This window comes from Nyctereutes procyonoides, unplaced genomic scaffold (genome assembly GCF_905146905.1).
Source record: "Nyctereutes procyonoides isolate TBG_1078 unplaced genomic scaffold, NYPRO_anot_genome, whole genome shotgun sequence".
Lineage (NCBI taxonomy): Eukaryota > Metazoa > Chordata > Mammalia > Carnivora > Canidae > Nyctereutes > Nyctereutes procyonoides.
Genome location: NW_026575133.1, coordinates 33342091 through 33369327, shown reverse-complemented (window position 1 = coordinate 33369327; position 27237 = coordinate 33342091). Strand labels below are relative to the sequence as shown.

Genomic DNA, 27237 nt, shown 5'->3' with positions numbered 1-27237 from the left:
TTACTTTTAAAGATTTTATTTGTTCATTCATGAGAGACACAGAGAAAGGTGGAGACACAGGCAGAGGGAGAAGCAGGTTCCCTGCAGGGGCCCGACGTGCGGCTCCATCCCGGGACCAGGGTCATGCCCTGGGCTGAAGGTGGCGCTAAACCGCCGAGCCCCCCGACACCCCTTAAAGTGAGTTTTTAAAACCATGTCCCTACCACACTTCTCTGGAGAGCAGGGAGCAGTCTCCTTCAGTGTCCTCGAAAGGGGCCAGCATAGAGCTTCTCACCTTGTGCAGAGCAGGCGGGCAGGTGTTCTGAGGCCGCTCTGGGGTGCGACTCCCGCGTCCCTTCCTCCCGCAAGCAGGAGACTCAGAACTGGCTGTGGTTTGGGGTCCCAGGAGGAGACTGAGGCGGGAACCAGGAGGGGAAACAGTCTGGCGCCAGGACTGCTACGTGAACTCACTATGACTTTCACTGACTAGGTTTGTTACCGTCCGGACCAAATGCAAACGTTCAGGCTTGTTTTGGGGATTTCCCCGCATGTGCACTTCGTGGAGCGCGTGGGTGAAGTGCTGAGACTGGGGGGCGTGTGGCCCGCGGGCGCCCAGGCCGTGGGTGAACCGCCTGCCCAGCTGGGGGCTGCGGCCAGGCCTGGTGGCTCCTGCGGCTGCGGCTTTGCCACAGGCCACATTAACTGGGGCGGGAGTCAGGACGGGCAGCGACTGCCTGTGTCCCCAGCTCTGTCTGCGGGCGTCCGGCGGCGGCATAGCCCACAGGGTCTGCTTTCCGGGCTCACTGCAGCCTGGGCGCAGGCAGCTGAGGCTTGCAGGGCCCAGACCACAGGGTGCGGGTCTCCAAGCCCTTCCCTCCCTACAGGACTGCACGGGGGTGGCCCGGAGGAGGGGACGGACCCATTTTTAGCAGCAGGAGGCTCCCCCAAGTCACGATGATGCCTGAACTTGCTATCAGTAGCCACGGTTCTCCCTAGGTTCCTGGAAAGAGGAGACTTGATGATGGATTTTAAAGGGACCCCACCCCAGCTCCTGAAGTGCAAGCTGCAGAGAGTGACTGTGCGGTGACCAGGGAGGGCAGGGACGCCCCTTGCCCTTTGACCTTCCTGGTGCTGACAGGAGCTCCTGCAGGATTTCCAAGGGCAGAGGTGGCGGCTGGCGGCCACCGTGCAGGGCCACACCCCCAGTCCTGAGCCTCCTGGTCAGCCGGCACTGCTCTTCCTGGCAAACCCAAGCTCCCTGAAAGTCAGGACCAAATTTCATGGATGCACAAGGCTCACTTTGCAAATAGTTTGAGGATCATCGTGGTCACTTAGGGTAATCCAAGGCATAGGAGACAGTGAAACCAAGGCAGGAGGAAGACCACCATCCCCTGCCCACTGCCCGGCGTCTGCACTCACCTCCGCGGTCTCCATGCCATGGAGCCGGGGTCTATGCGGAGCCCCGCACACGGTCCCTACGGTCCTGGGCAGCCTGGAGCTGGCGGAGGAACGTGCCGAGTCAAGGTCAGGGTTTCTCCACCGTCCCCACCCAACACCTATGGGTGCCCCCGCGGATCTGGTCGCTGGCCCGTTCATCTGACCCGGGGTGTGGTGCGCCCCCCACCCCAGAGCAAGGGACCTGGGAAGGCCCACCAGCCCGGTGCCCTTGTCGCTTGTCCAGACCAAGCCTTTCCGCTGCTGTGGAGAGGGCTGCTGTCCCTGGCAGGGGGCTTCCCTCTGGAGACTTCTGCTGTCTGTTCCCCTTCTCTCGGGGGTCCCGGGTTCCTGCGTGTCCTGGGCCAGATCCCCAAGCTGTGTGGACCTGCTGGCCCAGGGGCCCAGTTCCAGTCGGGCTCATTCACTCTGGTCCCTGGGCAGTCTCGGGGCACGGTCAGCGCTCAGGGCTCCTGCTGGTCACCGCACCGGCCACAGGCGCCCCTGCAACAGCCCAGCCTGCTCGGGGGCTGCGGGAGCTGCTCCTGGCCCATCCCCGGGGGGGGGGGGGTCCCCCGGCCACAGGTCCCGAGTCTGTGGGTCCTCAGAGGGTGGACCGGTCAGTTCCGTTTTAGTGTTTCTCAGGGAGGGACTCCCACAGTCTGACCGTAGATCCCGACGATCACAGAGAAGCTGTTGTCTAGGAGGCACAGGGACTTCTGGGTCCTTCCTAAGCTGGGCAGCGGGGTGGCATCTACTGGTTCCGCCAGGACAGGCGACTCTACACGTGCTTTTGTACCCATGAGACGTTTCATGACAAGAAAACGCTGCTCTCCGCCGGGGACGATGACTGCTGAATACCACCACCGTCTCTGCGGCACCGGGAAAGCAGGCAGCTGACCGTCCAGGGCCAGGCGCGCTCCCTGGGGCTCCCCTGCGCCGGGACCTCCGCGGCCTCCAACCCGCAGCTCCCAGGCAGTATCTCTGAGCAGACGGGCTGCGCTGTTCTTCCGGCGTGGTGATTCAGACGTCTCCGGGGCGCCTGCGGTTCTGGGGCTTTGGTTTTGACTTTTACAGAAGTGTCTCCGCTTAGACAGACAGGTGTTGCTTCTGCTGTCCTGTATGATCTTAAAAAAAAAGATTTTATTTGTTTATTCATGAGAGACAGAGAGAGAGAGCGGCAGAGACCCAGGCACAGGGAGAAGCAGCTCCATGTGGGGAGCCTGACGCGGGACTCGATCCCGGGACCCCCCAGGATCAGGCCCTGAGCCGAAGGCAGACGCTCACCCGCTGAGCCCCAGCTGTCCCTCCACACTCAGTGCAGAGTCTACTTAAGACTCTGTCTCTGCTCTTCCCCTCCTGCCACTCTCTCTCTCTCAAAATAAATAAATCTTTTTTTTTTTTTAACGTCACTATGAACTCAAAGGTTTGAGTATATTTTGATGTTTCATTCAGTCACTCAGGCATCCCAGTTGTGACTCTCAACGATGCTCAGCAGTCACGTCTCTGACAGTGGGGCCCCGTTAAGTTGGCTCCTGAGTCCAACCTCAGAATTCTGTAACTTCCTTGACTTCCAAAACTGAATCCAGGCTCTTTAGTAAATCTGATTTAACCGTACGTATGTGTTGGAATATACGGAATATCCGTAACGAGTGAATCAGAATGCTTCTAAGTCAAATTCAGGACAAGGTTTCTAGTAACTTCATTGATTCTAAATCCAAATCTTCTTGTTACCGTACCAGAAAATGTCACTTCTCAACACGATGTGGGACATTTCGGCTGCTTTCAGTTTTTGGTCATTAAACATTTTACTGAATAAAATTCTTGCCAGTGTGTGTTCAGGATCTATCCTTAGAAGCACCTTGCTGGGGACGCCTGGGTGGCTCAGTGGTTGAGCGTCTGCTGTCAGCCCAGGGCATGAACCTAGGTCCCGGGATCAAGTCCTGCATCGGGCTCCCTGCATGGAGCCTGCTTCTCCCTCTGCCTGTGTCTCTCCCTCTTTCTGTCTCATGAATTAAAAAAAAAATCTTAAAAAAAAAAAAAAAAGCAGCAGCAAAGGTCAAAGGGTAAAAGCAAGAACAACTGTTGGATACCACCGAGCGCTGTTCTCGGTCGGGGCTGCAGCTCAGCATCCCCAGCCCGTCTCCACACAGACCTCGTAAACAGTGCAGCCAAATTGGAAGTGTAAGAAGAGGCCTCGGGGGTATTTTTATTTCTAGCTGTCTTGCTGTGAGTGAAACGAGGGAGTCTGCTTCTCTCCCTGTCCTGTTCTGCTTTGGTTGAGGGTCATGCAGAGGCGACACAGAAAAGGCATCTGTAGGAAAAGTGAACTGGACCAAGAACCCCTACCCAACGACCCAAGGCTGGGAGCGCCCCTGGTCACAAGGCGGAGCAGATACTAATTTTTGCTGGAAGAATTCAGACACGTCAGAGAAGTTCCAGAGGTAAAGTTCCAAAAAAGAGGGATCCCTGGGTGGCGCAGCGGTTTGGCGCCTGCCTTTGGCCCAGGGCACGATCCTGGAGACCGGGATTGAATCCCACGTTGGGTTCCCAGTGCATGGAGCCTGCTTCTCCCTCTGCCTGTGTCTCTGCGTCTCTCTCTCTCTCTCTGTGTGGCTATCATAAAAAAAAAAAAAAAAAAAAAAGTTCCAAAAAAGATAAACTCACAGCCCCAAATGACAAAGTTGGCCAGGAAACGAGGCACTGTGAGTCAGCAGAGGAATGGACAAAGAATCAGACCCACAGAACCTTCAGACATTAACATGATTGATCAAATAACATAAAATTAGCTTAATAAGTTCAAAAAATAAAAGAATGAGTTGAAAACATGGTAAACAAAAGCCATAAAAGACAAATAAATTAGAAAACACAGAACTAACAGAATTGAAAATGATAATTATCGGGCAGCCCCGGTGGCTCAGCGGTTTAGTGCTGTCTTCAGCCCAGGGCATGATCCTGGAGACCCGGGATCGAGTCTCACGTCGGGCTCCCTGCAGGGAGCCTGCTTCTCCCTCTGCCTGTGTCTCTGCCTCTCTCTCTCTCTCTCTCTCTGAATGAATGAATGAATGAATAAATAAATAAATAAATAAATAAATAAATAAAAGAAAAAGAAAATGAGAATTATTGAAATTAAAACCTGAATGCGTTTAACTGCACATCTGATATAACTGATAAGAAAACGAGTGAACTGGAAACTAGATCGGAAGAACTCGTCCAGAATGAGGGAAAGACCGCGAAGGAGTGGAAAGTACGGCAGGGCTGGTGGGAGAGATGACGGAGTGAGGAGGCCTGAGACACGCAAGGCTGGGGTCTGGGAAGGAGGAACAGGACGGGGCGCCCCTGCGGGAGGGGACCCCAGGTACACGGGGCCCCTCCCGTCCAGCGGAGCCGCCTGACACCAAGGACGGAGACAGAGCCCCCGGGAGGACCGGCCACGGGATGACGGCCAAACCCTGAGCAGCAGCCGCGGAGGAAGGACGCCGCGGGGAGGGGGCTGGCGGCCAAGCGCCCAGTCCTGACCAGACTCCTTCAAGCGCAAGAACAGAACGACGCTTCCCGGCAAACAGAATTGAGAACGCTTGTCATCCTGACGGTCACCACGGGAAGTGCTGCGGACGCAGGACGCACGCGGCAGGACGGATTCCACGTGGAGCAGGGAGGCCGGCGGGCGAGCCACGCGGGGTGTGCTGACCATGAGGCACAGACGTCCCTGGGGACGAGCTGCCGTGCACACCTGTGGTCACGCCCAGGGCACTGCGGGCGGAGTCAGGGTGCAGCTGTTGTACCTACGGAGGAAGGAGCAGCGCTCGCTGACCTGGACCCGAACAGGCAGTCACGTGGTGAAGTTTCTGCGATGGGACGCGAGTGCCTGACATCCCAATTGTCAGAATGAGAAAAGGGACCTGCTCCGTCCATAATAAAGCACAAAAAGAAAAAAAGAAAGAAAAGGTGAGCCAAGGGGCACCATGCAGACTCACGGGGCTCTAGGACGCTGAAGAACACCCCCCCCCCAGAGAGCGGGGCTGCCCTGCCAGCGCCCACCGTGTGCTGAGCCCCGCACCCAGGGTAGCGTGGGTGGGCTCTGGATCCCTGAGGATCAGAACGTCAAACGCCTGGTGCAAACCCAAGGGGATAACCCCGTTTCCCAGCAGAAACAGACCTGGGCCAGCCGGGCACCCCTAGGCGCCGCCGGCCTGCCCTCAAGCCCAACGCACCCTGCAAATGAGCCCCCCTCCTTGGCAGCGCCTGCCGTTCTGAGGCTCCCCGGGGGCACACGCGGTTCGGCGGCAGAAACCCTCCACGGGGGACAAGGACAGGCTGAAGCGGCAGCTTGCCTGGCAGGGCGGCAGCGGCCATCCGGCCCTGGGTGGACAGGCCGCCTTATGGGGCTGATGAGGGATGAGGATGCTCCACAGGGCGTCGGGGGGGACGGGGAGGGCCAGTCTCCCAGGGGAGGTGGCCGAGGTTGGGCCGGCGTCTCCACGTGAGCAGCCTCCTCTACGCGGTTCTTCCCCAGAGCCCAGGAGGGTGGCCTGGGGCCCGCTGCCCCACTGCTGCCCCCGCCCCCTGCCAAGTGCCACATGAGGGCTCTGTGGACGCTCCAGGGCCTGCACCCGCAACTGCAGTGACCCCCTTCCGAGCTCCGGTGGCGCAGGCACTGCCGTGACCTGCCACCCCGACAGCCCCTCTGCTCTGGTCTGGCTCAGCACCAGCTGCCTCCACTCGAACCCGGAGCCCTTGCGCACACGGTCAGCCCCGAAGCAGGCCGGGCGTGGGCCGACAGGATGGGCCCTGCACACAGGCTGTGCCGCTGGGTCCCTGCTCCGCCCGCCGGGCCCCGAGAGCCTGGCCCTACCACGACAGTGCTGGGCCGCTGACTCTGCTCCCGCGCTGCCTCCAGGGCCTGAGGTGCGCACTGCCCTGCCCCGGCCGCACAGGGACCGGCGCCCCCCCATCCCTCGCTGCGACACCCCTCGTCTGCCCTGTCACCAGCGTCCTTGGAGGAGCCGCCCCTGGCTGCCAACTGCCCACCTGAGGCACGCACGAGCTGGTCTGGTCCTCCCGGACCCCGTCCACTCTGATCGCCGACGGGCGAAGGGGCGGCCCAGGAACCCCCCACGAGCCCTGAGCATCGGCGACTCAGCCCTGCGTCCCGTCCTCAGCCCCCGGGGGCTTTGAGGCTTCGGACATCTTCCTGAGAACTGAGCGCAGAGACCAGACTGGCCTTAGGGACCTGCCACTCCTTTCTCTACCTGGTCCAATGAGGCAGAAGAGACCACCGGACACTGTGAGTGACAAATATTTACGTATTTGCAAAGCGCGTCCTCAGGACAGCCCCTGCAGAGGGCGGCGCACGGCTGGTCCCCGCTGCACTCGCCAGAGCACAGCCGGTGGGTCCGTCACTGCTCCCGCAGTCACGCAGTCGTTCGCCGAGGACTGACATCCAGGGTGACAGGGACCGGGGTCTCGGGGCAGCCACGCAGAAGGCGGAGACATCGCACTACTCACACGGTGTCCTGTGGAGGACACCTGCCCCCCTCGGGGTCTGCTTGGAGGCCCGTGGCTTTCTGACCACGTGGTCACTGCTGATTCTTTTTTTTCTTGCTGCTTTTAAATCCTCGCGACGCCCCTTGACCGAAGCAGATGGTAGAAGGTATTCTGAAAAGGAAAATGAGCCTTCGTACTAAACCGTCATGGTTTCTGGCAACAAAAACCCCCACTTGTAAGAGCAGCATCACGCGGGCGTTCTTGCTCCTTCTCTTTCACTTTGTGGGACGTTTGGCACACGGGCTCCCCTTGCCCCAGACGCTCCGTGCCCGAGGCCCCGAGGCAGCTCCCAGCTGGCCAGCGGCCCTGGACCTGCTCCCAAGGGACAGTCCGCCAGCAGCACCCCTGCCTGGGACACTCGGCCAAGACGGCTGCTGCGGCCAAGTTTGCAGGCCCAGGCTTCCTGTGACCCACCATCCGGGAGAAACCCCGACCGCCACGGGCATCCGGGACCCCCGTGCAGGCCAAAGTCTGGGCAACAAAGAGATTTGTTGGCAATCTCTTTCCTCCTGCCTGACATTTTTCCTAAAATTAGACTTGAAACCGAGTTTGACTAATTAAGAGCAAAACCAGTACGAGAGAGACAGGCTTGTGGGTCCTTAGCAACCACAGCCAGTGTTGATCCTGCGTCCCATGATGCAGAGGGGAGCTGGTGCCTCGCCCTCCTGGGCCCCAGAGCGAGCGCGCACGGGAAGGCGAGGCATTCAAGAGAAGCACAGTCAGGCTCTCAGCTCCCGCGGAAGCTGACGCTCCGACCCAACGTCTGCTTCTCCCAGACAGGACGCTGCCCAGGGTCAAGCCGGCATCCTCAGGAAGCTCACCTTCACAACTTGCTGCACCAAGGTGCCAGGTACTAACCTGTGGCTGTAGGTCCGCCGTTCGGCCACGGGCTCTGGGAGGGGGGCCACGTGTTCAGAGCTGACTTCCATGGCGTCCCCTCCCAACTGCTCCCCGTCATCCCCCAGAGCTTCTGCTGACCCCTGTACGGTGGCCCCGGGCGTGGCTGGGCTGCGGAGACAGACGGGTGAGTTGTGGCTCCTGTGACCCTGTCTTTCCTCATGGACGAACTCGCCAGAAAACAATACCTCTTGCAAAAATACTTTATGACTATTCCAGCGTAGTATAACCCCTAGACTATTCAGACGGAAGCCAGGGTTACGACAAAGTCCTAGGAGAACGTTAACAGGCGCTGCATCTGTAAACTTGGCAACGCCTACGCTTTATCTTTTAAAAACAGTATTTCTGGTTTGCCACTGGGTACGTGCCTTCCAAGGGAGCCCAAAGTCTTTGCGACTGTTCGTGAGAAGCCTGCCACCGCCAACTACGGAGTATGGGAGTCCCCTCCCTGACCCTGCTGGACCTAGCGCTGCAGGGCACTTCTCCCCGAAATGATTCCTCCCAGAGGAGAGCGCTGGCTCCCACCCGAAGCCTCTCGCTCTCCCGTGACACAGCGCGCTCTCGGAGTCACTTTAAAGAGCACGGTCCTGCCGAGGGATACCGGCCTGAAAAAACTTCAATCCACAATTCTCAGGAGGTTCTGAAGAATCACTGAAAGAATCACTCAAATGAGGCAAAAAAAAACAAAAAACAAAAAAAAAAAAACAAACAAGACAAATTCAAGAACCACGAGGCATTTCCCCAGGATGCACTCTGAACACTGACGTGTAACAAAGGGCTTTACTGCCAAATTACCAACCAGGCAAAAAATCAGAGGGTCCATGTGTGGGGAGGGCCTGACAGCCTGGGACAAATGCCCAGCGGCTGTGTGAGTGCCCTGCTGGTGGGGCTGGCGCCCCAGAGTGGTGGAGGCGGGCAGGTACAGCCCCGGGGGAGCGCGGAGGAAGGGGCAACGTTCCTAGATGCCCCACCTGACCGGGCGGACAGCGAGGTGAGACCCCAGTCCTTCCCGGCAGAGCAAGACTGTCCCTACTGCTTTAACCCCGCCTGACGAGTCAGTCTGTCGCTCATCTGCAGCTGAACGTGACCCAAGTAACATAGACGCTCAGCGACTGCTCCTGTAGCCCCCCCTTTTTTTAATATTTTATTTATTCGTTCATTCACACACACACAGAGAGAGAGGCAGAGACACAGGCAGAAGAAGAAGCAGGCTCCACGCAGAAAGCTCGACATGGGACTCGATCCCGGGTCTCCAGGATCATGACCTCGACCGAAGGTGGTGCTAAAACCCTGAGCCACCCGGGCTGCCCCCGCTCCCATATCCTTAAAAGCGTCTCCGGTCAAAATGCTTTTCTAAAGTCAAGGGCCACACCCCACAGCCTGGTTCATGTACCGCCCCACGTACCCTTTGCTTTTTTTGGGTTTATCGAATCGGAAGTCGGCAGGGTAGAGGTGACGCCGCACCAGGTGATCCTTCCTGTCTTTGCTGGTCTTGAACTTCTCTGCACAGCCTTCCACCAGGCACTGATACTGAAACAGAAGCAGTGTCACCTGTGTCCTGACCCCCTGGGGCCTCCCAAACCCTCACTGTGCCCCCCCGCCCCCCCCCCCCGCCCCACGGCGCTGGTGCCTGTGAGGCAGCCAGCTTGGGGACAACCCCCCACCCCCACCCCTGCCCCAGCACCTACGACACTTCACCCACCATGTCCTGCCTTTCGGACAGGATCTGGAACAAGGAGTCGTGCCACTCCAGGATGTGGACGTCCAACAGGTGGAGCGAGGGAAAGGATCGTCTGCAGAAGGAGCAAACGTTCCTGTGCAGAGTGTGGTAGTGGTGCTCATAGTCCTCCAGGCTGTCGAACACTTGGCAGCACCCTGCCACCTGGCAGGTGAACTCGGGCACCCTGGCAAAGGAAACCACCTGCAGCTGACAGGGGGCCTCAGGCTGCCGGTCCACACCTGCCCAGAAAGGAGCCCCACAAACCTTTGTGTGTCTTCCCCAACCCCAAATTCTACTTCCTTAAAAATCAGATTTTCAGGGGCAGCCCGGGTGGCCCAGCGGTTTAGCACTGCCTTCAGCCCAGGGCCTGATCCTGGAGACCCGGGATCGAGTCCCACGTCAGGCTCCCTTCGTGGAGTCTGCTTCCCCCTCTGCCTTGTGTTTCTGCCTCTCTTTCACCCTCTGCGTCTCTCATGAAAAATAAATAAAATCTTAAAGAAAAAAAAAAAACATAAAAATCAGATTTTCACAAAGCAGCTAGAAGGCCAGGCAGGAGGGGTGGGGACGGTGGTGGGGCAGAGAGCGGGGCCGCGGGTGACCCGAGGAGGGGCGGGCAGGGCAGAGCCGCTCACCTGGGCCTCTCGGGCTCCTCTGCCACCTGCGTGAGCACGTCCTGGAGGTAGAGGTGTCGCTGCACATCCCCGTCCTGCAGGGCAAGCATGTTGTGGGCGGGGCCGGGCGGGACCGCCCCGCCCACCCACGAAGCCCCGCCCCTGGCCCGCGATCCAGTCAACCCAGGAAGCCCCGCCCCCGCACTCCCGGCCCTGCCCTTGCCCCGCCCCCGCGGCCCCGCCTTCGCCCCGCCCCACACAGGAAGCCCCACTAGCCCCACCCACCAGGAAGCCCCGCCCCCGCACTGACAGCCCTGCCCTTGCCCCGCCCACCCGGGAACTCCCGCCCTTGGCCCGCGATCCCGTCAACCCAGGAAGCCCCGCCCCCGCACTCCCGGCCCTGCCCTTGCCCCGCCCCCGCGGCCCCGCCCCACACAGGAAGCTCCACTAGCCCTGCCCCGTCCACCCAAGAAGCCCCGCCCCGCCCACTAGCCCCACCCACCAGGAAGCCCCGCCCCCGCACTGACAGCCCTGCCCTTGCCCCCCGCCCCGCGGCACCACCCACCCAGGAAGCCCAGCCTCCACCCGCCAGCCCCGCCCCGCCAGAACTTGCCCCGCCCACCCCGCGGCCCCGCCCCCCGGCAGCCCCGCCCCGCCCCGGAAATCCCGCCCCCAGCGACAACCGCCGTCTCCTTCCCTCGTTCACGCACCTCGAAGAACTCGTGCTCCCGCGGGAAGCGCACCCGGCGCGCCGCGAAGTGGAAGGGCGAGGCCCCGGCCGCGGGGTCCCGCTCCACAGGCAGCGGCTCGGCCGCCCGGGGCGGGCCCCCTAGGCGGGCGTGGAGCCCGGGCGGCAGCTGCATCGCCCCGCGAGCGGCCGGCCTCTGAGCCTGCGGGCCGCCGTCCGCGGGCGGGCGGGGCGGGGCCGGAAGTGACGTCGGCGCACTTCCGCCGGCGGCGCGGGCGGCGCTGGGGCCTCGGCGGGCGCGGGGCCGGACGCGCGGGCGGACGCGCGGGGTCTGCGGGGAGCCGGGCCGGGGCGCGGGCGTGGTTTGCGCGGTTCCCCTCGGGGGCGCGCTGGCGGCTGCGGCGTGGCCGGGTTCCTGCCGCTGTAGGAGGACGCCGCGGGATGCCTCAGCGCCGGAGCCATGAGTGAGTTTCGGATTCACCACGACGTCAACGAGCTGCTCAGTTTGCTGCGGGTCCACGGGGGGGACGGGGCCGAGGTCTACATCGACCTGCTGCAGAAGAATCGGACCCCGTACGTGACGACCACCGTGTCCGCGCACAGCGCCAAGGTGGGCCGCGCCCCGCCCCCGCCCCGCCCCGCCCCCGCCCCGCCCCCACCCCGTCCCCGCCCCGCCCACCGCCCGCCACCCGCCGCCCGCCCCGCCCGCCCCGGTGACTCCCCGGGGCGCCCTGGGCCCCCTCCCCGCTGAGTACGCGGAGGCCCAGGGGCGGCGCCGGCCCCAGCTCTCGGGCCCGCCACGGGGGACGCTCGGATCCCGCTGGATGGAAAGGAGGCTCCGCGGTGGCGCCCGTGACTCTGGGTCTCGGGTCGGGGTTCGAGCCCCGCGCTGGGTGTGGGACGGCCTAGTAACCAGGACGGGAAGCGCGCTCCTGTCAACTGTATCGGAATCCCCCCCCCCTTTTTTTTTTTTTTTTTTTAAGATTATTTATGATAGAGAGAGAGGCAGAGACACAGGCGGAGGGAGAAGCAGGCTCCGTGCAGGGAGCCCGACGCGGGACTCGATCCCGGGACCCCAGGACCTGGGCCGAAGGCGACACTAAACCGCTGAGCCCCCCGGGGATCCCTTAAAGATTTTATTCATTCATTCAAGAGAGACAGGGAGAGGCAGAGGCACAGGCAGAGGGAGAAGCAGGCTCCACGCCGACCAGGGAGCCCGACACGGGACTGGATCCCGGGACCCCAGGATCACGCCCCGGGCTGAAGGCGGCGCTAAACTGCTGAGCCACCCCGGGCGGCCCTTGAAATTTCTTTAAAGCAGATTTTTTTTTTTTTTTTTGTCTATTCAAGTAGTTTGTGATTCAGAATCATGGGTTCTCGGTGAAATGGAGTTGAGAAGTTCATCTTCAGAGACGTTAGTCGTAGCGCTTCAGTTATTTAACTAGATCAATAAGGGCACGGGGGCAATTAGAAGAATTCCCTGAGCAGACGCAGCTCTCGGGAACACAGAAGCGGATGTATTCCAAGGGGCCGGCCTGAATCAGCGAGTAAGCGCGAGCCCTGAGCCTGTGCCTGGCTCCAGAGGGAATAGTGTGGCCGTGAAAAGTGATGCATAAACTGGTAGAAAAAGCCTAAGTGGTGGTTCCCTGATCTCAGGCTGAGGAAGCAGAACAGGAGGGAAACTACAGGGGGGACCGCACGTAGGTTTGACGATCGATGTTCTGTTGGGTCCGGGGCTTATCTCAGAGGTGTGTGATCGCGTAGCCTGCCTGATTTCACTTACTTTGGTTTCTGTGTTTAAGTTTTTGGAAGGTTTTTTTAAAGTCGTGTGTTTTTACTGAATCTCTCACGTTTATACTCTCGAGGTTAAAATAGCAGAATTTTCTCGTACCCCAGAAGACTTTCTAAAGAAATATGATGAGTTGAAATCCAAAAACACGAGGAACCTTGATCCGCTGGTGTACCTGTTATCAAAACTCACGGAAGACCGAGAGGTAAGGGCCGGTGGGCGCCTCGGGAGCGTCGGGAAAGGTGGGCGTGTCGCAGGTTTCTGAGGGAGCTCAAGTGGTGGGGTTTGGGGTTGCTCTAACGGACGTTCTAGGCACCAGATGTGCTCCGAGTGTGCTGCGTAACGCAGGTCTCTGCCCACATGTGGCCCCTGACACGTCACATCTTTCTCTGCCTTGTGCTAGTAGCACCTCGAGGGAATGTAGGAATGTACTCGTGGTGCCTCCGAATGAACAGCAGCTCATGTTGGCACAGACTTGAGAAGCATTACAGTGATACCTCCCTGCTCCTCGCCGTGTCTCTGTCTGCTTTGAATTGCGCGTGGGCTCCTTGTGGACGCACTTAGTGTCGAGGCTGAAGGAGCCACCACACCCGGGAGCGGCCAGGGACATGCTCGGTCTTCTCCCCACGCAGGCCCAGGGTCTATTCAGGGGTGAAGGCTGCGGCCAGGCACCTTGACTCCCCACACCGGGGACGGATAAAGGGAAGTGTGCAGCCTGGGAAACTGGCCGAGCGCAGGGAAGAGGCTGTGCCCTTGGGAACGGAGCTTGGGAATTGGCTGCGGAGTGCATTGTCCTCCTCTCCTGGACACTGACAGTGGGCCGCAGCTCAGGGACTCACGGGAACACACAAGTGCACGTGCTGGTTGCACTTGGGAACGAAGTGGGGGCTGGCCCTTGCGATGCACGGTCTTGTGTGTTTGCAGACTCTGCAGTATCTACAACAAAACGCGAAAGAACGCGCCGAGCTCGCAGCCAATGCCTCGGGCAGCAGCACCAACTTCAGTGCCCCCACCGCGGCCTCCAAACTGTCCATGCAGGAGCTCGAGGAGCTGCGGAAGCAGCTTGGCAGTGTGGCCACGGGCACCTCGCTGCAGCAGGTAGGGCGCCCCCACTGCCCCAGGCTCTGCACCTGCTGCAGCACGTGTGCATCTTTGTTGCCCCCTAGAGAGGAGCTTGGCCGTTGCGGGGTTGGCTCCTGACCTCCTCTGCAAGGATGACACCCCCCCCCCCAGCAGTGGAATGGCATGGGCAGGTTCCCACCTGCTGGGCTGTGGGGCCAGCCTGTGGGGGGCACTCACATGGATCTCAGCCTCCCTAAATCTGATTCTTTGTTTCTCTTGATTAGTTTTTGGCAGTTTCTTTTTGTAGAATTATAGCTTATAATTTTTTGTGTGCCTTTTTCTGTCTGTTACGGGTATTGCTTTATTCTGCTCTTGGTTCTTGTCCCGCCCTGGTCTGTGCCTTCCCGTGGTGGTGCCTCTGTGGCCTCGCGGGCCCCTCCGAGCTGCACCCCGTGAGGGTGTCAGTGGAGCCTGTGCTCGAGCTCAGTGGCTCTGACACATCGGCACCTTATGTGTCCTCTCACTGCTGCCCCATGTGACAGATGACAAGGCAGTCGACACCTGCCCTCTTGCTGGCCACCCTTGACCCTGGTGCTTCTAAAAGTCCGGCCCCTACAACTGCCCTGGTCAGCTTCTGGTGGCTGGTCCCACAGGAGGGCCTCTGCTCTGGGCATGTGCAGGAGCTGGCCTTCCCCTGCCCTGGGGGACCCAGGTAGGGGCCCCCTTCTCTAGCTGGCTGTCACAGGGGCCTCGTCTTCACTCCTCAGGTGACGTCTAGATTTCATGCCACCAGGGGAAAGCAGTTGAGTGTGTAGGTGCTCCCCAGAAGGGTGCAGTCCTTTGCCGGTGCTCCTGGTTGGCCTGTGGGTTCCGCACAGACCGAGCCCTTGATGACGGGTCCCTGTCTGGTCCCCAGCGCCTTGTGCCACGATGGGCATGGAGACCCTCACTTCGTTTCTTCACGTGTCCATTGAACCCTCCTGCTGAGTGATTCAGGGATTGACTTTTCTAGTGTCACAGATGTCGGCTGTAAGTATTTGTACTAAAAGTACGTTTCTCTTTGTTTTTGAAAATATCCTCGCCAGTCTCTGGAACTTACAAGAAAGTTGCTTCGAGATAAGCAGAACAAAAAAAATTCAGGCCAGCGCCTCCCTGTCTTCCCGCCCTGGGTATACGAGAGACCCACACTGGTTGGGGATTTCCTGACTGGCTCGGGTGTAAGCACGGACTCGGCTGTGCCCATAGGTATGTGGTGTGTTCGTTTCTACCCCTCGGGCGCCTTTGAGCAGCGCGGGCCCTGTCCTCCCTGAGTGCTGGGTCTCGGTGGTGCCGGCTCTTATGTCCTCGCTGTGCCTGGATAGTTCTGTCTCTCCTCCCCTCCCCCACGTCCTCTTCTACAGGGACTCTCGGGGCTCGCTCCCGGGTCTTCCTTGCCAGTTTCCCTCTTCAGGGAGGTCTTGTTTATTTTAAGGAATCATACCCCGCCCCCCCATTCCTGGATCTCTGCCCTCGGGACACCTCCCTGAATTGGGTCTCATGTGGCCATCTGCCTGTTGTGTGTCTTTGGTGGGGCTCCCGACCTTCCCTTTAGTGTCTCCACCTTTCGTGTGGTGACTCCTGTCACAGTTCATCAGGTCCTGGAGCTGGGGTGGGCACCTGCGTTTGCTTCCTTCCCGCTGCACCAGCCTGGTCCCAGGTCCCCCGCCTCCATCTGCCCCTCCTGCCCAGACACTGTCCTGCTCTCACTGGCTTGGGGCTCAGCACCTCCCACCTCTCTGTGTTAGAGGAATGTTCTGGATCTGCCCTGCCTCGTATGGGGCCGGCAGCTGAATGTTGGCAGTGGGCACTGAGATGCCACTGGCGTGGCTGAGGATTGGGTGTTTAGCTTTCTTTCCGTTGGTGCAGGCGGCCGGAGGTGTGGAGCCTCACATCCTGCCTTGCCGCCCTGTGGCTGCCCATCATCCCAGAGCTAGCGGCCCTGAGCCTCAGGCCTGTGCCCCACGTAGCCTCTCTGGACTCCCCAGACCCTGGTGAGCTGCAGAGACGCTGGTGGATTGGCCTCCTGGCCACACGTCCCGTACCGTATCCCCTCCCCCTGGCTGTCCCTGTCCCTGCAGAGCTCAGGCTCCAGGCTGCCTGTGCCACCGCAGCGGTTCCTCTCGGCCGGCCTCTTGCTGGCACAGCTTGCAGGGTCGTCCTTTTCCGTGGGTGGGCGGGGCCCTGGGGGGCAGCGGGGCATCTGCCCCTGAAGCCGAGGTTCCCACCCAGGAGCAGCTGACCCAGTGCTGCACCTCTTGCCCCCCGAGTGCTCTGGGGGCTCTGACCGGGGTGGTGCTCGGATTTTGAGTGAGTGGTGGCGAGGGTTGGCGGCGGGTCCTGGAAGGCACGCCTGTGCTTGAGAAGCCGGAGGCCGATCCTTGGGGCTCCCGTGGGAGCTGTGAGTAGGACAGTCCTGATGGCCATCGCACTTGCAGAGAGAAAATGGAGCTTGAAGTTAGCGTGGCTCTGAATGCCATGTGATCCGGCCACACGACAGGTGGCTGGTGTGCTCAGGGCCCGTGACCTGCCGTCAGCAGGCTGGTGTGCAGGTGTGTGACGCCAGCCGTGCTTCTGTGAACTGCCACGTGCACGTGCGGGGCAGCACCATCCTGGGCTGCCAGCCCCGGTTCTCGGGTGCCGTGGGGCCAGCTGCGCAAAGCGGGGCCGCGTGGTGGTCTGTCCCAGCAGGCGTTGGGGAGGAGGGCGAGCATTGTCCCGGGGCTGTGCAACGAGAGGGATAGGGAGCTGCCTGGGCCAGGAGGCATTTGGCGGGTGGTCCTGGTTGGTGGCATGTGACTGTCCTTGATTGGGTGGTGGTAGGAAAGCACCTCCTGCGGTGCAGGCGCGCTGGAAATGGTCGGCACTTGAAAGACTTCAAGGAAAGTCTTCATGTCCCTCAGCGGCCCAGACCCGAAGTCGTAACCGGTGCCGTAAGGACAGCGTGTGTCAGGAGCGCTCCTTCAGTTCCTTACTTCATCCTTTAACAGCCAAGCCTTCATTTGTGTCGGGGGGTTCCATGTCCCTGGTGCGTTAGGCTGCGGTGCAGCCCCGGCTCCGCCTGCCCTGTGCTTGTGGTGCTTCTGGAATCCCAGCCTTGGGGACCTCGCTGGGAGGACTCAGATCCCAGGGAGCAGCCCGATGCTCGCGCCCGTGACTGTTTGAGGGACTAACAGAGAGAAACCAGCGGGGACGTGACTGAGTAGATTAGGTCAGTGGGAGTGGGGGGCCCTGCAGGCGGGGCCGCGGCCCGGCTGATGTCTGCGGCCCACAGGCACGCTGCCCCTGGCCTCCCAGGAGTCGGCCGTGGTGGAGGACCTGCTCTACGTGCTGGTGGGTGTGGACGGCAGGTACATCACCGCCCAGCCCCTCACCGGGAGGCAGAGCCGCACCTTCCTCGTGGATCCCAACCTCGACCTGTCCATCAGGGAGCTGGTGAACAGGATCCTCCCGGTGGCTGCCAGTTACTCCACGGTGACCAGGTGGGTGCCCGACGGGACCTGCGGCTGGACACCGGCCTTCCCGGTGCTCTTGACCCCCGCAGCTTGCACTTTGTGTCTGTAAGCTCGTTCGAGTCCTCATCCAGAGAGCATCCGTGTCTTGTGACCTGCTTTCACACCCGGCATGGTTTTGAAGGGCCTGGGACCAGTGCAGGGGCTGGTGTCTACGGGTTCCCTTGAGGGAGAAGACCTTGAGTGGGGAGGGGAGTCCGAACATCTGACCTCGGGGTGCCGACTGTCCAGCCCTTGGTTGCTGCTCAGGTCGTGATCTCGGGCTCCTGTCGTGCTCCCTGCTCAGTGGGGCGTCTGCCTCTCCCTCTGCCCTGCCCCCTCCCCCAGCTCATGCTCTCTCCTCCCCAGATAAATAAATAGAATCTTTAAAAAAACCAAAGGGAACATCTGACATCCGATTTGAAAATGTAGATTCCCGTGCCCACAGGACCCCGGTGCTCCTTTTCTCCCAGGTTCATCGAAGAAAAGTCTTCCTTCGAATACGGACAGGTGAACCATGCCTTGGCGGCCGCCATGAGAACCCTGGTGAAGGAGTACCTCATCCTGGTCACGCAGCTGGAGCAGCTGCAGAGGCAGGGTCTCCTGTCCCTTCAGAAGCTCTGGTTCTACATCCAGCCCGCCATGCGCACCGTAGACATCCTGGCCTCCCTGGGTACGTGCCTGCCCCCCACCCGGCTTGTGGGGCAGCGGGCGGCACGTGTCGTGGTGGGTGAAGGGGAGACTCCCAGCTCAGGCACGGGCAGAGGCATTCCTCACTTGGACACGAGAGTGTGAGGCCAAAGCCCGTGTGGCTTCATGTTTTAGTTTGTGGGAGGAGAACTCTGGAAGCTCTTACCGATAAGCTTTCGTTGAGCTTAGGGTCTGAGCCGATCCTGCAAAAGAGGCATCTGCCTGCAGGAGGCCCCGCTCTGTCGTGACGGAGCTGGGAGAGCCCCGGGCAGTCCTTCTCGGCCCTGAGTGCCGCCTCCTCCTCCTGGCAGCCACCTCGGTGGATAAAGGCGAGTGTGTGGGGGGATCCACGCTGAGCCTTCTCCACGACCGCAGCTTCAACTACACGGGTGACAGCCAGGCGCAGGAGCTGTGTCTGTACCTCACCAAGGCTGCCAGCGTGCCCTACTTCGAGATTCTGGAAAAGTGGATCTATAGAGGGATAATCAACGACCCCTACAGGTAGGGCTCGCGGAGCCTGAGGGAGACGTGGGGAGACGCAGGGAGACACGGGGAGAGCAGACGCCCGCCTGCAGCCCCGCAGCCCCGGGGGACCTTCTGTCACGTGACGGGGTTCCAGACCCCTCGGATGGCGGCTCCCGGCCTCCTGCCGTTGGCCTCCTCCACGGTTAGTGCGGTTTGTGGGCTCCTTGCCGTTGTGATGTGTTCACTCCGTGGAGGGGGCTCACGAGGACGGCTCACGAGAATGCTGTCGGGTTGAGGTATGTTGGCTGACATACTTCAGAGATGCAGTCATGGCCCGAGTAGTGTCTCCATCAGCGGTTTGAGGGACAGTCCTAAGGAGGAACGTGGTCTTAGAACCGTGGCTGGCGTGAGCGGCGTCTGAAACAGGCGCGAAGGGGCCGCAGCCCTGCTGTGAGGGTCGTCGTGTTGCCCGTGTTCGCAGGGAGGGAAGGGCCACCACAGACCCCTGGCGGCGGGCACTAGACAGAGCTGACCCCAGCCTGTGCCTGGACGTCCTTGGAGCCCCCGAGGGGCTGCTGGGTTCGGGCCACCTCACAGCTGGGGACTGGCTGTTGAACCTGTCGGGGGGGCTCGCCACCTGAGCGCGTCCTGTGCTTGCCAGCGAGTTCATGGTGGAGGAGCACGAGCTGCGGAAGGAGAAGATCCAGGAGGACTACAACGACAAGTACTGGGACCAGAGGTACACGGTCGTGCAGCGGCAGATCCCCTCCTTCCTGCAGAAGATGGCGGGCAAGGTCCTCAGCACAGGTGAGCCCTGCGCCCCAGGCCACTGCGCCCGTCCTCCCGTGGCTCTCGTCGTGCTCCTGCTGCGGGGCGGGTGCCCCCCTGCCCCTCAGCCTGGCCTTCTGTGCCTGGCAGCCGGCCCCTCTGCCTGTGGGCACTGGCCTCCGTTCCCTGACCCCGGGGCCCGTCCCACGGGTGCTCTCCTCCACTGCTCACCTCTAGAACCGGTCCCGCTGACAGCGACCCAGACGTGTGGCTTCTCCCCACAGCGTCCAGCTCCCGCCCGTCGTCTGTGGGATCCACAGGCCCGACACCCACCCCCCAGGCTTGGTTGGCAGGGGCCCCGCAGGTTCAGGGCGGCGGCCCCAGGTCAGCAAGTGCCGAGCCCCTGGGCCACCCGCACCTGTGTGACGTGGCTGCGGATCGGCGGTTCCCGCGCCCCCCCGGGGTTTGAGGACTCGCTAGGACGGCTCCCAGAACGCAGGGACACACCGCTCTCCGGGTGGCCGGGCTGTTAGGGAGACACGCGAGCAGCCGGGTGAAGAGGTCCCGGGGGCGAGGCCTGGGCGGGGGCAGGCGCAGGAGCCCTGTGCGCGTGGCCTCGGGTGCGCCCCCCGTGTGGACGTGTCCACCACCCCAGAAACTCCCCACAGCCCTTCACTTAGTGTCAGGGAGCGTCCGTGGCACAGGCCCCACCGATGAAATCCTTGGCCGTGGGCGATCTGCCCGCCTCCTGCCTCTCCCGTCCCCGGCATCGGGGTGGGACCGGACGCTCCAGGCCTCCAGTCACAGGGCTGGTTCCCGAGCTGCCTGGGGGCTGCCCACAGTCACCCCACGGGCGTGAACTCAGGTGTGCGTGGAAGGGGCTTCAGGAGCTCCGTGCCGGCAGCCAGGGACAAGGGCCAGAGATGCACGTCCCACGGGGTCACGATGACACCAAGCACCATAGGAAAGCAGTCGAGGACACGGGCCTCTGTGGCCGAGTGGTGTTCCGGTCACCTTCACGTGTGCAGGAGACAGGACGTAGAAACACGTAAGGGCGGGCATACTGGCCACGCTGGCAGCCACCCAGAGGGACTCAGCAACCTAGGAGGGGGATGGAAGATGATGGAGAATCTTCTCTGGGAAGCTTTGAACTTATTGCCATGCTCTTTGCTAGAAAAATTCAGATCAAAGTGAGTCTGGCCCGTTAACAGCGCTTAGTGGTTGTGTCCTGAGTGGGCATCAGGACACTGCTCTGCCTTGTGTGCCGGGCTCCGGAACCGTCCTGCCACCTGGTGTTCAGTCCGCCAGCCAGCGGACTGTGGTGTAGCGTAGGGGTACTAGGGATTTCATCTGCTTGCTCCTTGTCTGCTAGGAAAGTACCTGAATGTCGTCAGAGAGTGCGGCCACGACGTCACCTGCCCGGTGGCCAAGGAGATCATCTACACTCTGAAGGAGCGGGCATATGTGGAGCAAATCGAGAAAGCTTTTAACTACGCCAGCAAGGTCCTGCTGGCCTTCCTGATGGAAGAGAAGGAGCTCGTGGCGCATCTGAGGTGCGTTGTCTGCCTTCAGCTCAGCATCTGGAACCCTCCTGGCGTCTGACTGAGGCCAGAAACTTACTTTTAGTGGCTCTGTCGATACAAAAGCGGGCACGCTGGCAGGTGGGCTCCAGCCTGAGAACCCTGCCGTGTTGGTCGTGCTTCCCAGGGGCCCAGCGGGGCCGTGTCTGCCTGTGTCGCCTGTTGGAGGCAGCTCAGCTTCCCAGTCTTGCCCTCGGCCAAGGCCCTGCAGCCCGTTGTGGGCAGCGTCTCCTGCCATAGCAGGACACCGGGTCCTTCACCGTGCCAAAGCGGTTCGTTTCTGCCCGTGTGGAGCTGGCCGCTGGTCCCCCCTTCCTGGTCTCCGGCCATACCACCCCGCCCGCACCGACCTCCTCTGGTGTCGGAGCTAAGCGGGGTCGGACTGCCCAGTATGGTCTAACGTACTTCTCTGCGGGGTACTTCTCCGCGGGGTGCTAGCGGGCGAGGAGCTGGGCTCGGGCCCCACCCCTGGGCTGTGCGGCCCCCCGCCCCCCCACCACGCGCACTGCTTGTTCTGCTGCGGGCCCCTCGTCGGCGCCCAGCTCTTCTGTCAGCCGTCCGTCCCGTCCCGCAGCCTCGGTGCTGACCCCCTGCCTCCGCCCGCGCTGCAGGTCCATCAAGCGCTACTTCCTGATGGATCAGGGCGATTTCTTCGTGCACTTCATGGACCTCACCGAGGAGGAGCTGAAGAAGCCGGTGGACGACATCACGCCCACCCGTCTGGAGGCGCTGCTGGAGCTGGCCCTGCGCATGAGCACCGCCAACACTGATCCCTTCAAGGATGACCTCAAGGTGGGTGGGGGAGCACCCTTCAGACCCGCTACTCACGTCCGAGGAGGCGGAGCAGCAGTCTGAGCAGGAGGCTGCGGGTGAAAACCCAGGAGAGCCAGCTCCGGCCGGTGATCCCGCAGCTCACCCTCGGACAGCACGCGGGTGACCCGGCGGGTCTGTTCACACGCGCACACTCGACCAGGGGAGGACAGCGATGCAGGCGCGTTTCCTTAACGTGTCCTGTAGCTTCCCCCATGAGGACACGCTACGTGCTAAGACGTACAGAACAGGCGCTCGGCAGCCGTGTCGGTGCGGGTTTGGGTCAACAGGAGGCTGTTCGTATTAGGGGAGGTCAGCGGTTGCACGGGCTTTCCAGCTGAACCAGCAGTTGGCGCCCGACCCAGCGCTGTGGAAGGTCGACTGCTGCTGTCACTGGGCGTGCTTCCTGTTTCGACATGGGCCTGGCGCTGTGGTAAAATAAAGTCATGGATCCGAAGGGCTTCAGGCTTTTCTGATTTGCTGTGTGGTTTCCCGTTTACACCATTGGGTATTTTTAAAACGATCTCTCTGTACTCTTCCTTCACTCTGGTGGAAAGCGGCTTGGGCTTTATTGGCAGAGCCTCGTTTTGTAAGCCAGCCTTCCCGAAGCACAGTCTGTCGGGGGGACCTGCCTCGGATCCGGACCTGCTTCCCCAGCTCGCGGCGCGGCTGGGCTGGGGCAGCGGTCAGGACGCAGCACTTTCCTTTGTCTTTCTCAAGATCGACCTGATGCCTCATGACCTCATCACTCAGCTCCTGCGGGTTCTGGCCATCGAGACCAAGCAGGAGAAGGCGATGGTCCATGCTGACCCCACTGAGCTCACGCTGAGTGGCCTGGAGGCCTTCTCTTTTGACTACGTCGTCAAGTGGCCCCTGTCGCTGATCATCAATAGGTGAGCATTGATCCTTCTGGCACTAGTTCCCTGGATGCCCTTCCGGGTTTGCCAGGAAGGCAGGATCGTATCTGCTCAGCCGCTGCCTCGTGTGGACTGTTCCCAGCAGCTTTCCGCTTCCCTTTGTGTCCAGCGTGGGTGGCCTGGGGGCCAGGGTGCAGAGCTGCATCAGTGACGTCAAAGCCTCGGCCACTCACGGCCGTGAGCCTCAGGGTGTCTGACGCCACCTGCACCCACCAGGTGTCAGAGTCCTGTGCACCTTTTCCTCCCTTGCAGGAAGGCCCTGACCCGCTATCAGATGCTCTTCAGGCACATGTTCTACTGCAAGCACGTGGAGCGGCAGCTCTGCAACGTTTGGATCAGCAACAAAGCCGCCAAGCAGTACTCTCTGCACTCCGCAAAGTGGTGCGTCATTCCACACACTCAGATGCTCCCCTCAGGGCAGGACGGTTTCCCTCTTCACACCCTTAAAAAGGCAGTTTGTCCCACACTCCCGTAGCTCTTAGGTCCGCGACATATCTCGGGCCCTGGCCCGCCACGTGGACGCTGGCCGTCCCTCCGCTGTCGGTGCCGGCGTGCGGGTGGCCGGGTCTATCAGAACGTGAGCCCTTTGAGGTCTGGGAGTATTTGTTGGCTCCCGCTGGCGCACGTGGAGCTGCACAGTGTGGGCGGGGCACCCTGTTTTGGCCAGGCTGCTTTGCACACCGGTGGGTGACACCAGGCGGCGTGTGCACCTGTGTGGGCCCCGGACAAGGCAGAGGGCTCGCGGCTGCTGCGGTGAGGCGGGATCGGCGTCCCCCGCGCTGTAACTGCCGCGTGCTCGCTCAGGTTTGCTGGCGCCTTCACTCTGCGACAGCGGATGCTCAACTTCGTTCAGAACATTCAGTACTACATGATGTTTGAAGTGATGGAACCGACTTGGCACATCCTGGAGAAAAACCTGAAATCTGTGAGTTTTAGCTTTCACCCTGTCACAGCACTTGAGAGGCTCTACGGCACCCAGGGTGTGTGGCACCAAGTAGGGTCTCACGGGAACGGCGTGGGCCAGGTGCCAGGGGCTGAGTGCCGCACCGGCCCCCGGCTGCTGAGGAGCAGGCGAGCCCTCTGTACACACGGGAGCTTTCTGGGTGGGCGCGGCGAGGGTGTGCGAGTGTTGGGGGCGGGGGCGCCTGGCTCTTGAGCTTATGCAGAGAGCCTCAGGGATGGGGCGGCCCCCGCGGCACATCCTGGGGCCTGTCGGTGCGTCCCAGAAGCGTGAGGGCCAGCAGCACCGTTCCCTTCTTGCTTTCTGTGCTTAAGAACCAGAACTGTGGACTTTTGGGGGCAAGGACATGCAAAGCCACAGCCGCAGCCTGGCCCGCGTGGGGTCTGGTTCCTGCACAGAGTCGTGCCGGGAGCCATGGCAGGTGCCCTCTCTCCACGCAGGCATCCAACATCGACGACGTGCTGGGCCACCACACGAGCTTCCTGGACAACTGTCTGAAGGACTGCATGCTGACCAACCCCGAGCTGCTCAAAGTCTTCTCCAGACTCATGTCCGTGTGCGTCATGTTTACCAACTGCATGCAGGTGCGCCGCCACGCAGGCCACCCACCCCTGCCTGCCGGCGTGGGCTGGGCCGCTTTCCCGAGCCTTTTCTGGGCTCCCGGCGCTCTCTGTCCCACAGGAGGTGTCCCACGGAAGGTGTTTGTTTCAGTTATAAGCAGTGGCCCCAAAGTGCTGGCACAGGAACTAAGTGTTGGGAGGCGGGGGTGACACGGGGGTTCACCAGGGCTTCGGGACCTGGGGGGTCTGTCTTGGCGGGGCCGGCAGGAGAGCGTGCAAGGTGGGGGCCAGTGTGGGGGAACAGGAGCCTGGGAACCAGGTCCATATGGGGCTCGCCCTGGGGAGATGCCGTCTTGACGAGACTGCATTGACGAGCCGTCTGACGGCGCCCTTGGAAGTCGTGAGGGCCCCTGCACCCCCGGATCCGCAGAGGCCCCCCCAGCTGTGCACTGGCTCGTGCTTCACCTGGGCCGGGCGCCTTGAAACTGACAGCAGCGTCTCTTTCTGACCCCAAGAAATTCACGCAGAGCATGAAGCTGGACGGGGAGCTGGGCCGGCTGACGTTGGAGCGCGGCACGATGCTGGGGCCGCCCACGGAGGCTGAGCGGGCGGAGGAGCGCGCCCGCAAGGAGCTCGCCAGGAAGGTACGTGGCCTGCAGCTGCGTCCGGCCGTGCTGGGGCCGCCGCCCGGGAAGCAGTCCCGCTGCCGCCCTCTGCTCTGTCTTCCCTTTGATTCAACAAGTTCATTCTCGTTAGAACCTAGACACGCCCTAGGTGGTGTCCTCCCCGGACCGTCCCGTCCTCGGGTCCTCTGTGCTCCAGGGCGAGGCCGCAGTGTCCGGGGCAGGGCTGGGTGTCCTGCGGAGGTCCCTGCGGTCACCAGTCAGGGTCCAGCCTTCGCTGCAAGGGCAGGCGTCTCTGGGCACCAGCCCCACTCTGGACGGCGCCCGGGCCCCTGCTCCCAGGCCACTCCCTTGCTGAGAGGGCGCTGGGAGGAATCGCCGTTTTCACTTGAAAATCTGGGCCACGTATAGAACAGCTGAGGTGCGTGGACCTGCTTCCATGTGGTGGTGGGAGCAGGGCAGGGCGCCCGCTGCCCAGCCAGAGCGTGTCTGTGTCCCGCCGTCTCAGGAACTTCTCTGAGGCCCCCTTACCTTCCGTCACATGGAAACTCCCCCAGACCCCTTCTGTGACAAGGGAGGGGAAAGGGAAGCCAAGCTGGTAGAGAGCCGCGGTCGGGCCAGGGGCGCTCATGGTGCCCGACCGTGCCTTCCAGTACCTGGCGGAGCACGTGGACGCCCCTCAGCTGGCATCCAGCTTCGAGGCGACCATCAACAAGTTTGATAAGAATTTCTCGGCGCACTTGCTTGACCTCCTGGCCAGGCTGAGCCTCTACAGCACCAGCGACTGTGAGCACAGCATGGCCAGCGTCATCTCCAGGTGGGTGCCTCCCGTGCGCTGCCCCCGCTGGGTCTGCTCAGGTGTGCGGGCTGAGGTCTGCCCCTCGCGTCCCATGTGCTGCTGGTCACTCCTCCCTCCCTGAAGTGACCGATGGGCGTGTGCGGTAGTTTGTGTCCCCTTGTGTGTGCCCCGCTGTGCTGTGCGTCAGGGCGTCAGGCTGCCCCGTCCGTGCCCCCAGCGTTGGTCCCTGAGCTGGGCTGCGTCGGCCTCCCTGACGCTTTGCGCCCCCAGCTGGGATCCTGAACACTGGAGGGCCCCCCAGCCTGGGCCGTACACGGCAGTAGCATCACCCACGTTCACATGAGCAGCCAGGGTGTGGGCAAGGGAGGATGGGACCCGCGGTGCTGCTCGACCAGGAAGTCACTGGGAGCAAGCAGCGGGGTCATGGCAGCGCTTAGTCACTCCCTCCTTCCCTGCGCTTGGGCTCTTGGGGTGCAGGTGCCTTGCACACTCTTGGGGTGTGGCCGCACATTCCTGAGGACTCAGGAGGGCTCACTGGGGAGGACAGGTGCAGGGGGTCAGGCTGGGCAGCCAGGCTGTGGCTCTGGGGCAGGTTCGCACCACCAGTGGGCCTGGCAGGATCCTGGACGCCCTGCTCTGTGGGGGAGAAGCAGTCGCCAGCTGGTTCCCAGGGCACCCGGGCTGGGGGCTGTCTGATGTCCTAAGTACAGGGCCTGGGAGGTGCCCCCAGCCTGGGCCGGCCCCACATCCAGGGGAGGGGGGCGGACAGGCTCTCTGCTGGGGATGCCGCTGCCCGAACCCCTCGTCGGGTTTGGGTTGTCTTGCCTTCAGTGTGCATGTGTTCAAGTCCTGACGTCAGGATCGCTTAAACCAGGGGCGGCAGTTGTGTGGTGGGCGTCCCTCACCCCCGAGGCAGAGCTGACCCTTTGCCTAGGGGTGGACGTGTTGGCTGGCGGGGCCTCTGGGGCGTCTGCAGGAGCCAGGTCTTCTCCTCCCTCAGACTGGACTTCAATGGCTTCTACACGGAGCGGCTGGAGCGCCTGTCTGCAGAGAGGAGCCAGAAGGCAGCCCCCCAGGTGTCCGTCCCGCGGGCCCCCCCAGCATCAGCGCCCAGGGTCGCCGTCCCCGCTCAGTGAGGCTGCAGGTGCTGCGGAGACAGGAGCTCAGAAGCTTTTACCTGAGTATCACCGAACCACGTGCTGTTACCGTTTAAAGTCTGGATGTGGCCCCTCTCGCTGCCCTCGTTTGTTGGGGTCCCGGGTTCCGCTCTGCGGCAGCCACCCCCCACCAGAGTGGGTGTGTCCGCAGCCGTGCCTCCGTGAGCTTCAGTTGTGCAGGGGGACTTTTTATAATGTGTTTGTTCCCGAATAAAGACAAAGTGAAACACATGGCGTGGAGCAATACGGAGACAGTTACCAAGATCCACACAGGGCACAGGATTCAGGTGTCCAGGTGTCCACACCTGGCCAGGTACACTGTCCTGGGCTCCCGGGCTCCAGCGCTAGGGGGCAGCCCGGTCCTCGAGCTCTCGCAGGCCCCGGCCGTGTGAGCCCTGCGGAGCGCCCAAGGTGGTGGCTGGGACCTGACCCCATCCAGCCCCACAGCTGGGACCCCCCCCTGCTCTGGTGCTCCCACCATGCTGCCCACCTGCCAGAGGTCCTGTGTCACTGTCCCAGTTCAGCTCTGACCACCTGTTTGGGGGTGGGGGAGTCCTGGCAGGCAAGGAGGAATGAGAAGCAGGTTCTTGGAGGCTGGGTCCCCCCTCAGGGCAGGGGTGTGGGCACCTGCAGCCTGGCCGCAGCTCCCCCTG

General features: G+C 61.8%; 2 protein-coding genes and 1 long non-coding RNA gene across 6 annotated transcripts; 1 reads left to right on the top strand and 2 right to left on the bottom strand.

Moving 5' to 3' along the window:
• LOC129493980 (uncharacterized) lies at positions 1-4453 on the bottom strand. 2 transcript variants are annotated; one of them, XR_008661255.1, is made up of 2 exons: positions 3763-4453; positions 1-2540 (listed from the first exon to the last, which is right to left on the bottom strand). It is a non-coding gene; the product is annotated as an uncharacterized LOC129493980 (long non-coding RNA). The 2 variants fall into 2 exon arrangements; XR_008661256.1 differs by having other exon boundaries at positions 4293-4453.
• A 2243-nt stretch (positions 4454-6696) lies between these two features.
• ZNF511 (zinc finger protein 511) lies at positions 6697-11111 on the bottom strand. The gene is made up of 6 exons (XM_055300701.1): positions 10899-11111; positions 10210-10283; positions 9560-9761; positions 9263-9387; positions 7819-7968; positions 6697-7071 (listed from the first exon to the last, which is right to left on the bottom strand). Exons 1-6 carry the CDS (start codon positions 11049-11051, stop codon positions 6993-6995), a joined length of 783 nt encoding a protein of 260 aa, XP_055156676.1. The 5' UTR covers positions 11052-11111; the 3' UTR covers positions 6697-6992.
• A 93-nt stretch (positions 11112-11204) lies between these two features.
• On the top strand, positions 11205-26815 carry TUBGCP2 (tubulin gamma complex associated protein 2). 3 transcript variants are annotated; one of them, XM_055300696.1, is made up of 17 exons: positions 11205-11486; positions 12742-12870; positions 13590-13763; positions 14813-14972; positions 17038-17245; positions 17728-17927; positions 18256-18445; positions 19071-19216; positions 20550-20730; positions 21369-21549; positions 22288-22460; positions 22737-22865; positions 23289-23409; positions 23886-24029; positions 24521-24649; positions 25282-25445; positions 26428-26815. In XM_055300696.1, the coding sequence occupies exons 1-17, from the start codon at positions 11337-11339 to the stop codon at positions 26561-26563; spliced, it is 2715 nt and encodes a 904-aa protein (XP_055156671.1). In that variant the 5' UTR covers positions 11205-11336; the 3' UTR covers positions 26564-26815. The 3 variants fall into 3 exon arrangements, with proteins under 3 accessions (XP_055156671.1, XP_055156673.1, XP_055156672.1); XM_055300698.1 differs by having other exon boundaries at positions 11376-11486; positions 12773-12870; XM_055300697.1 differs by having other exon boundaries at positions 11401-11486; positions 12752-12870.
• The last annotated feature ends 422 nt before the right edge of the window (positions 26816-27237 follow it).